General features: G+C 37.9%; 2 protein-coding genes across 11 annotated transcripts in view; one reads left to right on the top strand and one right to left on the bottom strand.

Annotated features, from left to right (window-relative positions):
• The window catches only part of LOC145966939 (uncharacterized), an 81,059-nt gene that overhangs the window by 6,875 nt on the left and 52,759 nt on the right, over nt 1–21,425 (bottom strand). The window contains exon 1 of one of the 8 annotated variants that reach the window (XM_083091380.1): nt 310–1,484. The exons of 6 other annotated variants lie outside the window; for them this stretch is intronic. In XM_083091380.1, the coding sequence (XP_082947506.1) occupies nt 310–433 (124 nt within the window). In that variant the 5' untranslated portion in view covers nt 434–1,484. Of the gene's footprint in view, nt 1–309; nt 1,485–21,425 lie in introns of those variants that run through there. One more of the 8 variants, XM_083091381.1, reaches the window with a different exon arrangement.
• On the top strand, nt 7,124–21,421 carry LOC145966714 (transcription factor Sox-9-B). 3 transcript variants are annotated; one of them, XM_083091015.1, is made up of 6 exons: nt 7,124–8,478; nt 11,701–11,847; nt 17,170–17,506; nt 17,901–18,214; nt 18,506–18,779; nt 20,112–21,421. In XM_083091015.1, exons 1-5 carry the CDS (start codon nt 8,261–8,263, stop codon nt 18,765–18,767), a joined length of 1,278 nt encoding a protein of 425 aa, XP_082947141.1. In that variant the 5' UTR covers nt 7,124–8,260; the 3' UTR covers nt 18,768–18,779; nt 20,112–21,421. The 3 variants fall into 3 exon arrangements, with proteins under 3 accessions (XP_082947141.1, XP_082947142.1, XP_082947140.1); XM_083091016.1 differs by having other exon boundaries at nt 11,719–11,847; nt 18,506–21,421; XM_083091014.1 differs by having other exon boundaries at nt 18,506–21,421.

Raw genomic sequence — 21,425 nt, 5'->3', positions numbered from 1 at the left:
TGAAGGTATTAATTTTCTAATGCCTGCCATTTTGAAAGCTGCTCATGTTTCTTTCACTACAATTTTCTATAATTGATTGTGTAAATAATTGATTGTATAATTCTGTTTATAATTGATTGAAATTGTCGCTCTTCGAAAACACACAATTATCATATGAATTTCGCTCCCTTTATTTTTTAAACTTATTGCTTATTTTGTAGTACTTGGAATATTTGTTTTGATTTTTGTTCATCATTTTTTTTTCTAAGAGACATAATATGCCATATAATTATATAAAATTTAATTATACAAAATGTCAAAGTTACATACGCATACCTTGCAGCAGCTTGCCCACAGCATCGTCCAAAGAATTATTGCCGCCGTGTTCGTTGCTCGATGAGCTAGCCTTACTTTCCATCGAAGACAAATCGTTATTATTGTGGTGGATATCCATTTTTATTCCTATTAAATTCACGACAAAAACACTTTCTTCACTGATCGATATTCACAACAATAACTGAAAACTATAGATGTCAAAGATTTGCAAATTCAAGAAACATGTTTTCGACATCGAAAATGTCACTTAAATGTCACATAAACGATGATAAATCTAATAGCAAATTTCGTCGAGATATAAAACGCATCTCGTGGATTTTTTGTCGTAGATAAGAGATTCTCGGTAAGAGATTTCCGTCGCAGGAAGAGAGAGATTCGATAATTAATCGAGGGTTATCAGGGTGCGATTTATCGGGTCGAATAGGTCGCCGAATCTTCTTTATGGCTACTTAGCCGACCCTGTGTCGACCTCATACGCATCAGATCTTTTTTTCTCGATATTAAACCGATTCCTACGAACTCGTAGATCATCCAGATACTCTTCGTTATCGGCTCCGGGAAATATTAGACAGAAATCGATGCGGCGATGACGATGTGTTGAGAGAAGAGGTATACTCTTCGAAACCCTTCAGATTATAGTCCCTCGACTTGTCTCTCATCGAACGATCCGTTTTCGAGTATATCGATTTTACGTTCTTCTCATATCCCATATACGCGAGATGTCTCTCGAGGGTCAAATTGTACGTTATTTCGGGATGTCAAATCGAACGAAAAATGATTCGTCCTGATCAACCTCGACATCATCGAGTCGTGTCATAGTTCAGTTAAATCCACGTCTCATCTGCCGGAAGAGATATCTTAGTTATCGGTTATCCTTTTCTCTCTCTCTCTCTCTTTCGTTATCGATTATCGAAAACGGAAAGTGTAAACTCTGTGACGCCGTATGTCGTTTCTCGTACAATTCTAATCGCGTCATCGATAGATACGGAGATCGAGAGACGTAACGGCACGGGCAGCGGTACTGGCGAATCAGGTAAACTCCGATGGCCGACTGATCGGCCGAGAGGAGAGACGCGACGATGGACCCGATGGACTCAGGGAGGCGAAGGAACCGTCCGCACGGTTCAACCGCACAGGTTGGTCCGCACGGGTGGAAGAGGCCGAGGCGAGATGAGACGAAACGCACGTCTGGCACACGCACCAAAACCATCAGGCGGATGGCAGACCGTCCGCGGAGGCGGTTCCGTGGACCACCTACCTCTGGTGGGGAGACACGTAGCATCTTCCTCCTTTCTCTTCTTCATTCTCTTTCGTCTTCTCTCTTTCTCTTCGTCGTCATCGTTTCCTCGCACTCGTGTCAACGTCGATCCCTGTATCCTGTGTACGCGATCCTGTCTCTTGCATCCTTATGAACGATCGAACCCTCCAGTGTTTCTTCCTGGAAAATTGCGAAATCGCCACGCAATAATCTGAGATTTTAATAAGAAGTCGGACTAGAGTGAATATTTCTCCACTTTTCTCTATTTTATTAGGAGATGAAGAAAAAGTTTGTTATTTTGATAATGTACTAATTTTCTCGAAAAGACCGAATTTTCTTTTAAAATATGAGATTCCTTGATAAATTTAAAGTTGACAGTCTTACAATTAGCAGAAAATATTAAAGCATTAATAATTTTAAAATTATGAGTGGAAAAAAGAGGGACAGGAAAAAGAGGAGTGCTTCGCGAAATAAATTTCAATGAGCCAAGTAAATAATAAAGCTACGTTTTCTTATTAAAATTATTTAAATTAAATTCTTATTTAAATAAAATTTACTTGTTTATAGAATTTTAATTTAAGATTTAAAATCATAAAGTTTATTAAATAATAATATTGAGTTTATTAAATAATAAATAATAATACTGTTATAAAAATATTTCTTGAATTTGCATATTAATTAGTGTAGTAATGTAGGATCTACAGATCCACGCAGATAATATACATCCGGTTTATGATACTCATTTCGCGAGCTATTCGCGACAAAGCATCGACTAATTATCGTCCGTTTGTTGTCGCACACATGTGTCTTGTATGTGAAAGGTCGCTGGCAAGTGGACCTAGGAGTTTATTGATCGTGTCTGCGAATAAATGATTAATGACAAAGACCCGCGAAAGATACCCACTCGCGTATTGAACTAAAAGCATTGACTAAAAGCATTAGATATAGCATGATTGATATAAAAAAATCTTTAAGTTACACATCTATTTAGATTTTTATACATACGCTCTTATACAGCGACCATCACGTTCCTGCTGAGATAAAGCATGATTTTTAATTCCACTAATTTATTCTTGTAACATTTTTCGATACATCTAGAACGTAAATTCGAAAATAATATTCCCGCATATCGCTCATGTCTCGCATCGAGATGCTTGCTGTCGCGCGATCGGAATGCGAAAAAAAAGTACGCGCGACAAAATAGAGCAATGCGTTTTACGCATGGGGCAAAAGCACCACCGAGCCCCGAAGTTGTTCCCTCCTTCGTTCCAGCGAGCCTAATTATACAACGAATTTAATGAATGAGTGAGCTAGCAAATACAGTGGCTCATACAAACCACAGGCATATATAAACCACGGTCAATGCCGTGTAGCGGCTTTTGTGGAAAGATCAAAGAGAGCATCTTGCTCGCACTTTGCGGGATTAACTCGCGTTGCCGGCGCGTAAACGCACGAGTGCGTAAGATTCTCAGGACCCTCACGGATTAAAGATTACATTTTTACTCAAATTTATATGCCAACAGCACAGAAACCTTTCTAACGAGAATCATTCCTAACTAATTTCCTACCTTATGTATGCAAGTGAATGATCTATATTGAAAATGCTGGAAATTTTGCAAATTTATCTTACCGATTTAGAGTTATTATTTCTTACTGAAAAATAAATTATATAATTTAGATTCAAGATGTATCTTCTCCTTTTTCGCTATCGAATCAGAATTGCAATCTTGTTAGTGCATATTCTATTGCGTATTCTATCATCTCTGGCTAAAAATGTGCAATCAAAAATTAATATTTAAGATTTCTAATTTAATAGAGATAAAAATAATTAAATAAATTCACATATTCATAATCATTATACAATTCATATTTTTCCGATCTCAGTTCAACAGGGGTGATAATATTAATAATTATTATATTTACAATGAAATTAAATCATCTCAAGGAGAGAATAATAATCTATTTTAACAAAGTAATGCTTGATAAAAATAAAATTAACCTAGCAAGACTTATAAATGATAGTAAATAAATAAAATAAATCGAGCTATCGCGATAAATACTTCCCATCATTGTTCTGTGTTCGAAGATATATATTCGTTCGTTCGTTCGCAGATTCTCTAAATGTCTGTCCGGACGTGCGCTCGCATTATGCGGCGACCGCGATGCGCCGGCAATGCAAATTTAGCCCGACGGGAACAATAATATTGATTTCACGAAGCCGGAATTTTGCTCTTGCCGGGATAAACATCCCGGCGCGCGCGCACGTGGCGTCAATATGCGTCTTTCGTTTCTCGGTGTACGTAAGCGAGAATTCGTTTCAGGGACGTTCCTGAGACGCAGCCTCGAGAGGAAACGCTTCGCGTTTGCGTTTCTTCATTTCGAGACGATTAGTGCATCCCTTTAAATAAATATTCACGAAACCGCGTTAATGGACAATCGCACAAGATATAATTTTGGGAAATATAATCCTTTTGGAAAAATCATGTTGCAGATGAGAGATGTAAAAGATGTAACACTGCATTTTCCAGTTTTGAATATAAATTACCTGGATATTTATTTAAGATTTAGAAGTACTAGATGTTATATTTTGTTGTAAATTTTATTTTAAAATGATGGACAGAAAAAAATTCTTAATTTGAAAAAATTAGGGAATATTTCATTTATATATATTACTTATTATAATCATAAATATTGACTGTGAACGTTATTAATCATATATAATATACGTGTAATTGGAAACAATGAGGAGAATTTTCGCTGAGAATCCCCGATGATGGATGTATCGAGCGAATCGAAGGTTGTTATTGAAACGGGCGATTCTCGCACGCGATTCGCCGGGATAAAATAATAATTCCAGCAATTCCTGGGGGTCGGCGGCGTGCCGTCAGGCACTTGAAAGGATCCTGAGGGCAGGGAAAGGGGAGTCGATCGAGCCGGGTACCCGACACATGTAGCCCCCCCGGGTGGCAAGCACCGCGACCCCCAACGGAGACACGAGCTTCGACACATTCTGCATCGTCATCATCGCATCCCGGCAACGTCATTGCGTAGTACACGAGGCCGATAACTACACGTGTACGAGTGCGTACGCGCGTTCACTCGATTTCTCGCGAATCGCGATTAAACCATCCTTGCACAAGAATGTTGCGAGTTGCAAAAATTGTCTCGCGAAAAAGAACAATAAAAATGAGATAATCGCTCCTTAAAATGATTGATTTTGTTGCAGCTGATTACAACATCTCCAATAGATTCTAAATTTTCTCTTAAATTTGGAGAAGCAAATCTCCAAATTTGATTAATATCTCCCCGAGTTCTTGAAAGATGATTAAAGTGTTATTACAGTCTGAATTATATGCGTCAAGTCTAGGCCAGTGTCATTTAAATGATTCATTTGTGTAATTAAATATATATGATAGATTATAAAATCAATTATTTATTTCAATGATACTCGTACGCAAACAATAAATCTATTCTTTTTGGAGAAATATTGAGTATAGATCTTGTTATTGAAAGGTATTGAATCAATCATTATCGATTATCTTTCAGAATGCGTCATGTATGCATAGAATGCGGTATCAGTAGCGCAGATGTGAGATTATGATGATTTACAAGTCAAATCATTTTTTTCAAATCTTAATGGATGTAAATGTATCATTTAATGATATAAAAATAAAATAAAATAAATTCGAACTTAAAATAAGCTTTGAAAAGCTGAGTTAATACACAATTTTCTCAAAAAATGCTTCCTATTTGTTTCTATCATTGTTTAAATAGTACAATGATCTTTCAATGAATAAATTATTGCAAATTAGTTGCCAGAACCTAGAAGTTTCTTACCAGATTTTCTTCGTATTACTTTTAAAACTTATCACAAGATAAGATGTTATCTATTCTAGAATACACAAAAGTTGTACATTTTATTTACGAAAATTGACCGCAAGGCAGTTTTGTTCCGCTTATCGCGAATCTTCCTCATCTCTACACTTAATTTTCATTGCGAAACTAAATTCCTATAACTTTCTGATTAATTCGCTCGGAGTGAGGCTTACGAAATCGATAATTACAACCGACATGATTAATGACTCGAGCCGCGTTCCAGAGACACAGCCTTAGTACTAACACATATCAAGATTTATGCGTGTTAGAGATGCATAAATGCAATTTTGTAATGTACAAAAATTTGGACGAATCTGAAGGAAGTTTGCTATATATCGTGCTGGTTCATAAATGAAACTTTCGATTCGACAAAACGTCGAATGTAAAGTGCGTAACGTTAGCGCAAATGTCCGATCATCGCGAGAATCGATCGATAAGCGCAATATGAGTGCAACCATGAGTGCAATCGGCTTGCTGCAGCGTGTTCTCTTCTCGTTCTCTTCTGACGTCATAATTGCATCCGACTGGCGGACCAATCGAGGGGGCCGGGTGGAAGAAAGAGATCGCGAACAGAAACGACGGTGAGCTGCGAGAAGGGACAAAGAGAAAGAGAGAGAGAGATAAAAGGGGGGATGAAAGAAGTGAGATGAGACGAAAGATAGGTGGAGCAAGCAGAACCCGATTGGTTCTCCTCCCGGAGGATATCGTAGTCATGGAAACTCTCTTGTCAGAGTGGCAAGAGTACCGAAATATAAATGGAATGACCGGCGATCCGACAGCATGAAGGGGGAGGAAACGGGGGAGGAAGAAGGGAGGATGACCTGTCCAAGAACGAAAGGGAGATCGCGATATTATTACTCATTATTGATCAGCTGATAATCTCTCGCGTTAAAAAATTTCCAGAATACGACAATGTTGCAGTCATATGACACAATATTGTTGCAACGAGGGGTTCTTACTTTGGCCAACAAAATAAGTTTGATTTTGTTTCCGTCTTTGATACATCATCGATTTATCATTAAGTGTCAAAAGAATTTTAAAGAAATAAATTGTAATACATATTAATAAGAATCATATTAGAGAATTAAATAGACACTGAAAGGTGATTGAATGCTTAGCATTACTATAAGCATAGTATATTTTTTATTAAAGTCTCTCTTCAAATATACTTTGTATATATTTCATTTTAAGATATATATAATAAGTGTAATATATATGATTTTAGATTATATATATCTTCTATAATAATTAATTTTAATATAACTTCATTTATTAATATAACATATGATTTAATTATACAGTATACGCTTGTTTTTTATTAGTATATAAATGATTTTTTATTATTGATTACAATAAAAATTTCAATTTAAAATACTGACGGTGCAGTACAATATGAAGAAGCTAAAAGTGTAGTCGAGTCTCTCTCTCGTGGAGGTACTGCCTTATTTGGTCGCGGTCCTCGTCGCTTACAGAGTCTAACGACGACCGCAAGATACGCGGAACGAATGCGTCGCGCGTCTCTCCTCATCTCGCTACCACCGTTGCCCCACCGGAGTAGGCGATCTCCCTCCCGGTGTACGCGACGGACTTGCCGAGACTTTCGGAGCAACAAGTGTTACCAGCACGCTGCCTTCGCCCCGCCCCCAAACGAACCAGCTGAGAAACGATGTCAGCCTCGTGGTGGAAACTGCCCCGAGGCGATGCAACCACCTCACTCGAGCGCCGATCGCGCGACAAGCATCCACGAACCCCGCTTTCAACTCGGCGCGAGTTTCACGCGAACGCGAAAACGTCCGGCTTGTCCCGGCTCGAAAGAATTTCAAGACGAAAATTTCGGATCACTCACGGTGTCGATATGTGTATTTGAGCACCCACGAAAGAGACTTTAAGAGTAAGAGGTGCGAGTCGAGCAAGTTCCATAGCCTCGCAAGGCTGGGCCAGGACTGGTGGAGTTAATTGTTTTTCACAGCGCGATTGAACGCTTGAATCTATTAAAACTCTCCGTCATATGTTGCGGAGGATCTTGTATGTACTGGAGAACAATTTTGTTCTCCAGTGACGTTACGGACGATTTTACGACGTAACAATACTTGAATGTGTAATCATTGTCCCTTTCAAAGAGACCTTCTACATCGAATGGTAGAACGATCCATTTAAACGTCAGTGGCATCTAAAGAACACGTGCTACGCAATCGGGGCTAGCCGCTAACTCACATCATCGCTGAAGCAAGGTACAATATGATCCACCGAAAAATATAAGAACACCAATCATCGAAGGATGTAATTAGCGCGCGAGTCACAGTTTCACCGTTCGAATTTATCTTCTCAGGAAAGAGACCAAGTGCGAGACTTTCAACCGTCGAGATACACACAGACAGAGAGAAAAGATAAGAAGTGACGGAGTTGAATCAGGAGCAAAAAGACGAACAATAAAGAGAAGATACGCATATCGAATCACGCGCGAGATGCGAGTTAATCGCGAGCGAAATTAATTAAACGTGCCAACAATCAACATCAACAGTCGAAACGTGATTTGCAAAAGAGAAGGAAAAAGCTATCGGGGTCGATAGCAAAGAGAGACAGCATCGGCAAAACCAACCGAGTGAAGGAAAAGAGACTGACACACTCTCGTCGCGATGATAAAGCGATAAGGCAGCGATAGCGATACGGCAGCAACGATTAATTGATCGACGGCTGTTTTTCGAGACGAGATGAGCGTGTTTTCCGCGTGTTGCGCGTGATAAATCGGCAAGACTGATTGCGCGACTACTCGATTCGATTCTCGCTCACATTGTTCGCGCGACAAAGGGGATGAAGATGAACGACGTCAAGCCGGAAAGCTCCAGCACGTCCATTTCGTCGCCAGGTGGAAACAATAATAATAACAACAATAATAATAACAACAACATTAACGGCAATGGTAAAGCGACAACCGCCGCGGTAGCCGCCAATGGCGGCGAAGGGATCAGCGCCGCCGTCGCCAAGGTTCTCCAGGGATACGACTGGACTCTGGTACCCGTTGCTACCAAGTAAGTGTATCACGTGGCAAATTCATATTTTTCTCCTCCTTGTTTTTTTTTAAATTATTATCGTTCTTTTCGAACAAAAATTCCGGAAAATCGCTCGTACTTAGAATGATTTATAAGCTTCTTCGCTGCGTATTATTTTATTAATTGAAGACTGATGGAAAGAGGGGCGAAAAAATTTAACAGACAAACAAATTCTGAAAAATATTGACATAGGGTTTGCACAAAGTTACACTACTGTTTGACGAGTGGAATATTTTATAACGATATATGATAATCCAACATTGTGTATTGCTATTTTATATTTCACGTTGATATATATTCTAAAATGTCGATATATTTAATTCTTTTGTCCTTAACAGAGAAAAGTTAATTAATCGCTTAAACAAAAGCGCGTTTTGGAGACATACCTCTCTTTCGTTTTCCAGTTCCTTTGTATCTCTTCATATTTCGTGAAGCATTTTAATCACCGCGAGTCGTATTAGCGACGCGTTAACATACATATACACAGGTATACACGTGGCTGCCGTTAAGGCCCGCGGGCTTCAACCGTGCGATGGTAACGTTAAGGAGAAAGAAAGAAAAAAAGAGAAAAGAAAGAGAGGGGGACGAAGAAAAACGCATGCGACGAAGTTGCGCCGGGTAGAGAAGAAGAGGACGAGGAGGAACGTGGCGCGGTCTTAAAAATACGTAACGCTAACTCAATTATGACGCACTCGTTTCCCCGGCCTGGGAAACGCGCGCCTCGCGGGAAAATGTCCTCGGTCGCCAATTAACGCAAATTGGCTAATTAATGCCCGATCGCCGCGTCCCCTGCACGACTGCTGTCGATCGTGGGAAGGAACCCGGTCTTTTCAGTCGAGATAACTGATAACGGTCGGGAAAAAAGAGGAAAAAATAAAAAGCGATTTTTTTTCCATGATTGCGAGACGCGTCATCGCGATGTGTCCTCGGTGCCATCGTGCTTGCGTAGAAAAATTATTAGATCCCGACAAGCTCGATAAAATCATGTGCGCGACCTCGATACGCAGAAAATTATGCCGACCCGCGATGTAATGCCCGCCAATGCTGTGATTTTATATTCCTAATTGTGCTGTTTTTCTATTTTTATAAAAATGAGCCGATGATTTCATCTACAAGAATCTATAAAGATTTCCTCTGCTTATTGATTTCTTTATCTCAATGTCATTAAACGCGTACAGAGATCTTGCGAAAGATCGCGGCTGTCGCGTGCGAAGATAAAATGCGGAGAGAATTCGACGAGACAGAAGAGCAATTATGCTAGGTATGTGGTATTTGATCGTAGAAGAAAGCATGCTACAACGGAAATCACGGAGTGTGTGTATCGCGCTTATCGCTAACCCTCAATTACAGGGTTATCTCGGGGTAGAGCTGCAGGGTGCGGTGTTTATTCCTGGCGATAGAGTCTGATAAAATACAGTTTTTAATAAGCCCATGGATTCCGTGGGAGCATATCGCGCATCTCACAGAAGCTGCGAGATTATCTCTGCTTCTGGAACGTACGATATTAATTTGAAAGCGCAATTGTTACGCAAAAATTTTCAGATATTAATTAAAAAGATAATATATAATTTTCTTATTTGCCAATTCAACTATTACAAAAAATGAGAGATTCTCTTTTTTTAATTTTGCTTGATTTATTTTTACATCGACACTCCGTTCGCGTACGAGACCCTAGGCTTTCGATGTTTCTGTTGTAAAGCTGCACGTTCGTGCCATTTTGCGCAGCACCACGCCTACGTCGAGTCGCGCACGTAAGCGTTTTTTGCGCGTATTCAGGTAAAACACGCGCGCGTCGTGACGCGTACATCGTGTATGCCGCGTTCACGTCGAGGAGCGCCGTGAAAACCCTCGTTAGTGAGCCCACGCTAATTACCAACGGCTCCACGGGTTTACACACGGATTTAACGCCCCTCTCATTTCAAAGAGGCCGAAATATACGGGGGAAGGGAGACCGCTTTCGAATCCTTGAGACGCACGCCGGAATCCTTTTCACCCGTGTTACGCGCATTCGCCACGCTTATCCCCATGTAATCCACGCGCGAATCGAACGCTTATAGGTCCGATTACATAAGCTACTATAACTAGACGTTATTCTTGGATTCTGTTTTCCTCGACAGGATCTTAATCGTGATACTCTTTTTTTATATCATATATAAATACACAAAATACACATATTGACTCGATATTAAAATTATTATCCTGTATTATTCCTTCTGTTGTATATCGATTTTACAATATTTTAAAGTGCAAAAAGCACCATTTATTTTTTATCCATGTCCAGGATTTCTGATAAAGAATAATCTCGTATACCGTATGCCGTCCGTTCTTCGCGCATCATGATTGTTCACTCGGGATCGCGCGAGTCCTTAAAGAATCCTCGATTAAGGGCAAAAAGAAAAACAGGAGGGCGAGGATATCTCTCCGACGCGGCAATCACGTCAGTCACGTCGATTCCCGGCTGGACAAGGCAAAAGTTTTATGAAGTCATCTTCTCGGAAAGAAAGGGATACGTCCATTCCTATATACCCGTCACACGTCGGCAGCCACGGTGTTATTTTAAGGCCGGTTTTAAACGCTCCGCACGCTCGCCAGGATGACCCGGGGGTAGCCCGCCGCGGCAAAACCCGATACGGATATGTATACGTGTGTAGATGTGTATATACGTGCCGTCTCGCCTCTGGTTATTTTCTTCTGCAAGTCACCAGATTATCTGCCAGAATAGTCGACGAGGTAGAGATAGATAGACAGATAGAGACAGAGCGAGAAAGAGAGAAAGTTCCTACCGCCGTAAAATTTCACTTTTATTTCTATCAGCGATTGGGCGATAAAAAAACCTCTATCATCATACGTGGTTTGTAAAATCACTAACAAGAATATCTGCAATTTCGTGAAAGTTTCATGGAAAATGTTCAGTAAAATAAATTTACTGAATAATAAATTATCATAGAAATATCAAAATTACATTGTAGAGTAAGTTATATAAAGCGTTAGACGAATTACACATATCAGGTCAATTATACATTAATTATTGAGGACTCTATTAATAGTGACCACAATAATTAGATGAATAAACGTTTTTTCTTGCGAACATATAAATACAAGAAAATCGATAGATTTCTAACGATTAATATATTTGTGTGCGCTTACTTAAGTTTATAAAGAGGTATCGTTTCCAATGAAGATAATGTCTTCGAATTACAGGGGCTCCGGCGACAAAAGGGCGGCCCACGTCAAGAGGCCCATGAACGCGTTTATGGTGTGGGCCCAGGCTGCGAGGCGAAAACTAGCCGATCAGTATCCTCAGCTTCACAACGCCGAGTTGTCGAAAACGCTAGGAAAATTATGGCGGTGAGTGTCGTGATGTTCCTTAGCCTTGCATCAATATTTTAGAATCGTCAGACTGCAACAGTAATATAAATTAGTATTATGACAAATTTTATATTTTTAGAAAATACGATGTTTAATTATTTTCATTCAGATATACATAATTTAAGATTTTGCACATTATATTTTTATCACTAACGATTGGTTAAAAATTTATTCTCCTCGCTTCGCTCTATATATTTTCTCTAGAATCGTACGATAAAAAATCGATTATGTGTGTATAAATATAACAGATAATTCGTTTTTTTATTCTTTCTTTTGAGATTTGCATTAGATTATACATATTCAGATTAAAATCTAATAAAATTACAATATAATAAAATTACAATCGAATAAAATTGCAGAAAAAAGATTAAATATTTGTTTTAATTTTTTTTTATTCGATTTAATCACATTGTTTCGATTGTATAAAAATCGTGCTTGAAGATTAATGTACACTTGCGAGTGCTCAGCCGAATAATGTTCAGCGGCCTCCGCGCCTGGCAGAAAGACACTGTTTCGATAAAATTAATCGGTACCACGTGTCTTCAATCGGGTGCTTCTCCGTTTTCTTCATCTGATAAGCTCGATTCTCTCACAAATACGAGCTTGCCAAGCGGCGGATCTCAGCCACGCGAGAGAATCGCGCTCGTTGATCTTCATTCGCGCTCGCCTCGTACGGAAAAAAAATCGGATTGCGAGCCGCACGGAAATCTGTTGTTGATCGTTTCAGCTGTCGTTGATTCGAAGCCACCTGTGCGTTTATCGTCGAGTTAATGCTTTGAAAGCTCGCGTTTTGAATTCACTCGAGGAAGCAAGTATAATCTTGGCCAACAAGGTTGGTGCTATTACAATCTAACTGTATTAATATTAATATGAATGCAATATAATACAATTTTAATAAGTAGTAATAAACCAAAAGTCTTCTCATGCGCGTTCTTAATTGCAATTGTTAATTTAAATGCTGAAAATACATTTTTTTCTTAATTATTTCCAGTAAATTTATTAGTGGTTTTGTGCCATATAAATTGTTTTTTAAAAATTTTTAATTTTCGTCTTGCAGTTAAATTTAATGTGGTTTGCTTGTTAAAAAATAGTTGTTAAAAAATAAAGATAGAAAGAGAGGAGAATGTTTTTTTAATGATTTCGTAATCGTATGGTTTCGCTTATGTAAGACAATACATGTGATTTCGATCAAAATCGTTGGGCCGGAAAGAGTCAACGTCGTCTATAATGATTGCGTGAAAGTTCGGAGTCACTGCGTTCCAATTCCCGTGACCACTTGTTCATGTACGTAACCCGTTCTATTTTTACCAACGAATTCGCGAATGCTCCTTTTTTTACTTCAGCGGCACGTATATTAAACACACTCGTACCACACGTGGCGCCTACGCTACAAGTGTTCCTGCTTCACGAGACCCGTGAACTCGGGTCGCACATATGTAACAGCGAAGAACACACTTTGCAGGCTGTTGCGACCCTCTGTTACAATCAGATTCTCCCTACTATTCGAGTAATTTTTAATATTTCGTATATCGCTTAAAATTTTCTATCAATTTAGATTTAAATTTAAATTTTTTTTAATTTTATCACAATATTGTACTTAGGAGGAGAAACTGGCAATGAAAAAATAGAATAAGATATTTTAAATAAACAAAACGTGCACGCAATGTTCCTTAAATTTTACAATTTAAATTGTGAAATGTCAATGATTAAAAAAATTAATAATAATAATTAATAATTAGAATTATTGTAATTAATAATAATAATTTAGCTTAATAATTAGAAATATTTGTAAAACACTTTTTCCTAAATTTTAACACTATTAAAATACTATTTGTCAATAAATGTTGTAGCGTCTTTGAAAGCTTTCAGGCTTTAAAAATTATATTTAGCTTCCTAGAATTAAACAAAAAAACGATTGAGAAGAAAAAAGGGAAACAGAGTATCTGACTTTTGACACACCCTGTATACGTAGGCTTCAGGATGACTTGTGGATGATTCCGTTTCCTGGTTGGAACTAACGAGGTGCCCCAGTGGGCCATATAACGATCATCAGAGGACGCGCCGACAAGGACCCCCGTTGCGAATCATTTAATAATACCGGTCGCGATCGCGATTGCTCGCCAAAGATCGACGATTGATATCCCGACGATTGTCACGGCGGAGCTTTTGCCGAAAGATAAAACGCTATCCAGCATTAAAGATCAATCGATTTTTTCCTAACACCATATCGAGAGTCATTAGCAATCTCTTGGTCGCGTATCGATGAAATCAACATTCGATAAAAACATCCGTGACGTTTATTGTTCGTATATTTGAATCTTTATCTTTCAATGAGGACATACAGGAAAGCTAGAAAGGAAAAGAATATTCTAATATTTGTCGGAGACGAAAATTAAACATTAAAAGCGGAAATAATTTTCTGATTACTTGTAATTTGGAAGAAGCAACAGTCGTCCTTGACAGGTACCTTCATCTTATACGTTTCGGCTCTTAAAAAGTCATTATTTAACACCTTTTCGGTATGGACCTAGTACCAATTAACACTCTCGTCCGAACACGAGATATTTTCATGATTGCGCCAAAGCTCCTTGTAATAGGCGCAAATGAACTAGCCAAATCGTCTCTAAGCTCTCTCGTCGTACGCAAAGAATTTACATTTACGCAATTGAGAGACACATGCACTGCTCTGACGTTTTGATCTATCTTACGCGCAGAAACAAATGATACAGTCATCTTCGGTAATGAACACAGTACTAGAGTGATTGTTACATGGAGGTTGCTTACGAATCGATGAAGCCGATAAAATACGAAGTTCATATCGATGTATATAGATCGCGAAATGATGCGTGATGGTTTATATACGAGGCTTTGCTCATAAGAAGTGATTAAAGGGGATGAGATAATAAATAGATAAATGGATAAAGAAATAATTGAATTACAATATATGATCTTATACATACAAAGAAATGAAATTAAATATAAAAGATATAAAAATTAAAGAAATTTTTAAATCTACAAAAATATAAAATTAAAAAAATAAATTATGATATAAACGGTCGATAGATTGAAGAGATAAAGTAAATTTTGTCTAATGCTTTTGGCACAAAAATTTTAATCGTGATCGTGTCAGTTAACTCGTCGAATCCCCGCGGACGTCGACTTGTCTCATAACGATTTCGATAACAGGGCCAGGTGCTAGAATGCCTGGAAATAAATCTTTTTCTCTCACTTTCTTTTTCTTTCTTTCTCTCTCTCTCTCTTTTTCTCTCTGTCTCTTTACGCCGTCTCTCAAGACGTATCGTCATTCGGATACACCAAACGCGACGTGTTTGTCGACAAAAGGAAAACAGATATCCCCTCTAGTTCATCCTTGGCGCGTGCTCGCAGCTGCCGGCCAGTTCCTGCCGGAGATAAAGGGGCCCCCAGGGACCACAATAGGCGCCTTGTGCCCGTCAGGTGAATTTTTCCGAACCTGCCCTTCTACTCCCCGAATCTGCCTGCAAATAGCGTGACGAGAACAGGTAAATCTGTCTTATCTCCCGGAAGGAAAGATTCTTCCACATATCGGACTTCCTTCGAACGTTCTCCCCTAGAATCTTGCGGTAGCATTATCAGCGCTAACTAAAAGCGTAAGTTACCCTTTCAGCAATGATCAGAAACTTTATAATTCCATTGTCGCTCAAGTGCGTAAGTCGTGCTTGCAAAAATGATAAAGAATATTTCTCTATCTTTATAATAGTTATTATTAATTTTTAATTTTTAATATTTCTCTATCTTCATATAAAGTTATTATTAATTGCTATTTTTCAATATTTCATATTATACACCTTGTCAGAAACGACTACTGCTTTGACACTTTAATTAAGAAGCGTTTCGAGAAAGTCGAACAATTTCACGATTTGTCGACGATTATTCGAGATGACAGGCGTGATAATTGAATTAGAATGATGAAGACTCATCGAGATTGAATTACGCGTCTTTTGACCGTGTAAATATATTTCCTCCTTCTTTATGCGAGGTAACATATTTACTGATATATACAAGTAAGAGATACTAGCGACAGGCAGCTCTAAATTGGTTGACCCTGTGTTGCATCTGGCGAGGGAAAAGGGAAGCCGCGACGACTATCGTTGGCATCCACTGGTGAAAAAAAAGCTCATGGCAAGTCCATTGACCAGATGGGCTTTCTTTTCGTTCCTCTCTTACTCTCTATCCGTCTTCCACTCCATCTATCTCTATCGTTCTCTCTTCCCTTCCGTCAGTGACAAAACAGCGTCGGTTAAGCTTAAGATACGTGCCCTCAACTCGTTTGAGAGCTTAGCTTCTGTCGTGGAATTTAAATCCCACGAGCTTGCAAATATTCCAGATAACATATTAAAAGTTTCCTCAGACGGTTCTTAGGAATAGTTTCTTTTTTATTTCCTATATTATACGAAATATATTATTTATAATACATATTGAAAAGTGAAATTTTAGCAATTAAATAAAGATATTTGAAAATAAAAACATCAGATTATCAACCAAGAATCAATACTCCATATCCAAAATCAAGGATAAATCATAGAGAAAGAAATGCAGTTCAGTTTGAGATTATTCAGCAATTACGAGATAAATTGACATTATTTATTATTTATTGATATATTGATAACACGTTTAAAGAATCGTGACATAAATCATTAGCAGCGGAGCGTGATGGAAATTCTCGAAATCTCTCTTCGACGTTCCCTATTATACCGGAAAACCTTATCGGAGTTTACAAACCTAGCGAGAATATATAAACACAAAGCATTAAGGACCATAACCGGGCACCGAGAAAGTCCGCACGTCGACCGCTGCGAAGCTGACTAAGTCGGCGTGTCAGTTGTGCACGTCTCCAAACGCCTTAACGCACCCAGAAACACTAACCAGATCCCCCATTTCGACTCTTCGAGAGTGTATCAGCCGATGGAAACGCTCTTGTTCAAGCCTCTTCTGATGTCGAGCGGAGCGAGGAGAGACGGTCGTTCGCGTGTATATGTACGTAATACGTAAGCGCGAGAAACATGAATCACGTCGATTCGATGACAGATTTCACGTATGGTTGAACCTGAAAATTATTCCACAATATTCTTATATATTATATGTATACATGCGCGCTATAGGTGCGTAGAGAAATGTAAGAGCACATATATTCAAATGCAGTTTAAAACGCACTATTAGTCTTATTATAATGCAATTTATCTGTCAAAGAATAAAAAAATAATTTGGTTGTTTACTCCAATTTATTTAATATTTTATTTTTATTACCACGACTGGTTGTAGGCTCCTGTCCGATAACGATAAGAAACCCTTTATCGAAGAAGCTGATCGCTTGCGTGTTATCCACAAGCGCGAGCATCCCGATTACAAGTATCAACCCCGACGTCGAAAGCAGAACGGGCCTTCTTCCGGTCGTGATAGTTCACCTTCGAGGAACCAGAGCAATGTGACGTTTAGCGTTTCCAGGTCGTTGAAACAGGAGGACATGAGTCCCAGGGGTGTGCAAGGGCCTAATTCACCACAGAGTGGCGTGAGCTCTTCGCCACCGACGACACCCGGCCAAGGTCTCTCACCGCCGACACCCCCTACGACACCCAGAGGACAGCATTATGTCAATCAGGTATTTAATTCTTGTTTTAATTCTTGTTTATATTTTTTCCGATTTTAAATTTTATAATTTAATGAAAAAAGTTGATTTAAATAATTAAATATTTATATAAAATATATCAAGTAAATATATCAAATCATAATATCATTAAATGTGAACATAACAACAGTTGTAATAATAATAAACAAATGGAATACATATATTAGAATGAAATAAATCTATGTAAATTAATATTTATATTACTTCTCTTCTCTCTAATCATTATATTAAAGCGAGAGGGGAGAAAGTGATCGATTTCACAAACATAATTATCTAAGGCTATATCTTTTGCTCGATGAATGTAGTTTGCATCTTCGATCATGTCTAATCGTTGAGATCATGCGAAACGAAAATGCTTAATGTGCAGACCAATCAGCCTCCGCAGAACAATACCGTATACTATCAGGAGTTAGTTAGCAACACGCCATCGAGCGATTCTTCGCATCAGCAGCCGGCGGTCGATCTTCGATACATCGAAGTCGGAGACAGCCTTCTTGGCGAGGAAAACCAGTTGAACGGCCTCGGCACTTTGGGCGGGCTCGGCCTGAATCTGCCGGTGAACTTCCAGGAGTGCGAGGTCGAGAGCAACGAGCTCGACCAATATCTACCACCCCAGACCACGCCGATACATCAATATCCACCTGTGCAAGTCACCACCGCTTCGCAATGGTTACTTAACAGGTATAGAATCGTCCATTACTTTCGTTTACAAAATGATGACACTGAAAAGAAACGTGGAATTAATTATGGCATTGCTTAAATCTAAATCTATTGAAGTGATTATAGGATACATGTACGAGAGTAATTCGCGAAAAAAAATGGTCCTGTACAAATAATGTCGATATATTTCGAAAACCCAATTATAATAGATCCGATTAAATAATTTCATAAATAATTTCTATTTTCTCCTGAATTATCTTTGCTACTTTTTTTATACAATTTGTGAGATGTCGAGATACCTCTTGTTTCTAGATATGAGGAGGAGATCGAGAGACCGATCAAGCGCCACTCGGAACAAGCGATCGCGGAAGTTTCATGGGAGGATAGGACCCAGGAGATGGTCAGGTATCACGAGTTGCAGCCTCCCCTTCCACCGGTCCAGTACATATCTGCCCATAACACACACCACTCGCATGCGACCGCGCAGATGAGCCATCCGCACGTGTCCACGTCCTATGCGCAATATGCTCATCGTTACGTACCTGGCATCGAGACGTGGCCAAATTACATGTAGGATCAAAACCAGGTAAACACGACGATGGTCTGTCATTTTTATGGAGCGCTATGATGCGCCGTGGGAAGTATCATTGAATATTCGATTTACGTACAAGAATAAACGAATAAAAAAATTCACATAGATCGTCCCAGATTCGCCGAAAAGTATTTCAACGACATATTTTCGGAATTTGATGTATCGATTTTTTTCTTAATATATCGGCACATGTTATTTTTTATTCAAAATTTTCATCAATTTCAAAATATTTTATTACAATATTTAATAAAATAAATTTTCTACACATCGACATAAAATCATAATCAATAATTGACATCGCCTTGTTATTTAGGAATCGAAGATTTGTTGTACGAGGAGAAGTAAAAGTTTTGTTTACGTGTGAAGACGGTGTTATTTTTAATAATATAATTAAATTTTTCGCAGAAAAAAATTCCGCTTATCATTAAGAAAACATCGGTATTAAATTTTCAAAGAATGCATTAATATTTTTAAAATATTTTTTGGTAGATCGAGGGTGTAGATACTATTCAACGAATATATTTTTATGTGAAATCTATTAAACGATCCGTTAAAGACACTTCATTTTTTATGTCGATGATGTTATATCGACGCAGAGTTACACAGATGCAGATTGTATAAACAAATTAAATTCACCACCGCGGTGTTAAATTCCTGCGGCATTGCTGGGCATCGAGCCTGAAAGATAGCCAAATACATGTAATTAATGATTATAATTGCAGAGACAAATTATATTAATAAATATATATTTACCGCGAATTTAATCGCGAACTGTACGCAAAATGCGCGAGCTTTGTGTGATAAAGTTTATAATATTAGCGTACATAAATGTTTCAGTTATTATTTGTAGATCGACCTTAGAAGAGTGTTCCTTTCTCTGGAAGGAAATCCTAATGTTATTTCTAATGTCTAATAGCATTGCGAATCTAGAAAAAGAGAAGTACAATAAATATAAAAAAGTTACATATGTACATTTTGAGATTTTTTTTCTGAAAACTTACAAATTGGAATTAGAATTTTATTGCGTTCTAATTCCATGTACAAATTTTACAAACACTTACATACATAATGTATCTGCCTTAAACTAACTAAAACAAACAATACATAAGTTAAACAAGAAAGGGATTTGTCGTACCAAGTTGCACCTTTTGAAGACCGCAGAATGTAAAGAGCGTAATATATATGACATTTATATAATATTGTGAATACTTTTAAAAAACATTAACAAAATTCATCGTTAATTTTTTCTCCCCACTTAATAAAGAATGTAAATAAATATACATATATGTAAATCGCAGAGTGTGGTTGCGCTCTAATCTGTTATAGATATATCTTTAGATACTAGAGATACTCACAAGTCAGAGATTGGCAGAATCAAATCTTTTGAATTATATTTTTCAATGCTTTAAGATAGGCACAATACATTTCTTGACTTATTTTTCTTCCTCGATATTTATATCTTTGAGAAGAATTCTTTTATATCGTTATAGAGAGAAAATATACCTTTGCTATAATATTTAGTTTTACGTCTAGCGAATTATTATGTTGTTACAATCGATGTCGTTATGTTTTGAATTGAATTTTATAAAAGAAGATTAGAAGAAAAAGAAGATTAGAGGAAAAGAAAGATTAAAGATTTCCTTCTTGAAAATAAAAAAAATGTATAACTTTTTTAAAATACTACTATTCTCCTCATTTAGTAATTTTATTTGGTATCATTATATATTTCATTTGATATAATTTATTTAATAAAATTGATTATATAATTATTTTATCCGAGAAATAGTCGTGTTACATACTTTTTGCTCAATACAAAAATGGCAGATTAGCCATTCTCCGGCTTGAGAGTCTCTACTATGTGGATGAGGCGCGGCCACGATACTCACCATGACATCATTCCATGACAGCCGGCCATTCCAAAGCGCAGAATTTCAGGCCAAACAAACAGGCGGCCGTTCGATATATACGGTGCCCAACGGCGCGTACCAAATGTAATAATATATACTATATACTATATATATACATATATACGCGAGACGCTATAAACCGTCGATCGGTTTGCCGTACGCTCGCGTACGCCTCGTTCAAATAAACGGCTGAAATACGATCGAGGGTGGCAACAAACATACGTTTGGTGCTTTTTATTTAATGATCCAAAGCATTTCAGAATCTGAAAATCGTCGCATAGCAGAAACTTGCCGATGATCATCTCGATTTCAATTATGTTCAAACCTTCTTAAAGAAGAAATTAATTGCGGAAATAAAAAAATTGAAGATTTAATATTATAAGAAATTTCTTCTCTTTGAAAATCACAAATGCAATTAATAAAAGAATCGCTATCCTGGAAACGACCGATATATCGAGGACCGATTAGCCTGAATATCGAGCGTGCAACTAATGTAAATGAGCTTGCAGCTCCGTACTAAAACATGTAGATTGCGTATCTTATTAACACTAGTTATATTACGCTGACAGCCGTGCTTTTGTACTTAGATATTTATTCACAATATTACGAGAATCGATAGAAAAAAGCGTAAGTTAATGTCTCGCTATAGTTGTACACGTTGGAAGGCGAGCATTAAATTGTAATTTATAAGTGAGATGTACGCTAATTTGTAGAAATAAACCAAAAAGAGACT

This window comes from Camponotus vicinus, unplaced genomic scaffold (assembly GCF_025532165.1).
Source record: "Camponotus vicinus isolate PSW18456_S1 unplaced genomic scaffold, iyCamVici1.0 SCAF_2, whole genome shotgun sequence".
Classification (NCBI taxonomy): domain Eukaryota; kingdom Metazoa; phylum Arthropoda; class Insecta; order Hymenoptera; family Formicidae; genus Camponotus; species Camponotus vicinus.
This window is presented reverse-complemented; position numbering and strand designations above follow the sequence as displayed.

Coding starts and splice junctions, on each gene's coding strand:
- LOC145966714 (XM_083091015.1), top strand. CDS start 8,261: ATGAAGATGAACGACGTCAAGCCGGAAAGCTCCAGCACGTCCATTTCG. Junction 8,479..11,700: donor CTGGTACCCGTTGCTACCAA/GTAAGTGTATCA, acceptor TTCGAATTACAG/GGGCTCCGGCGACAAAAGGG. Junction 17,507..17,900: donor GACAGCATTATGTCAATCAG/GTATTTAATTCT, acceptor CTTAATGTGCAG/ACCAATCAGCCTCCGCAGAA.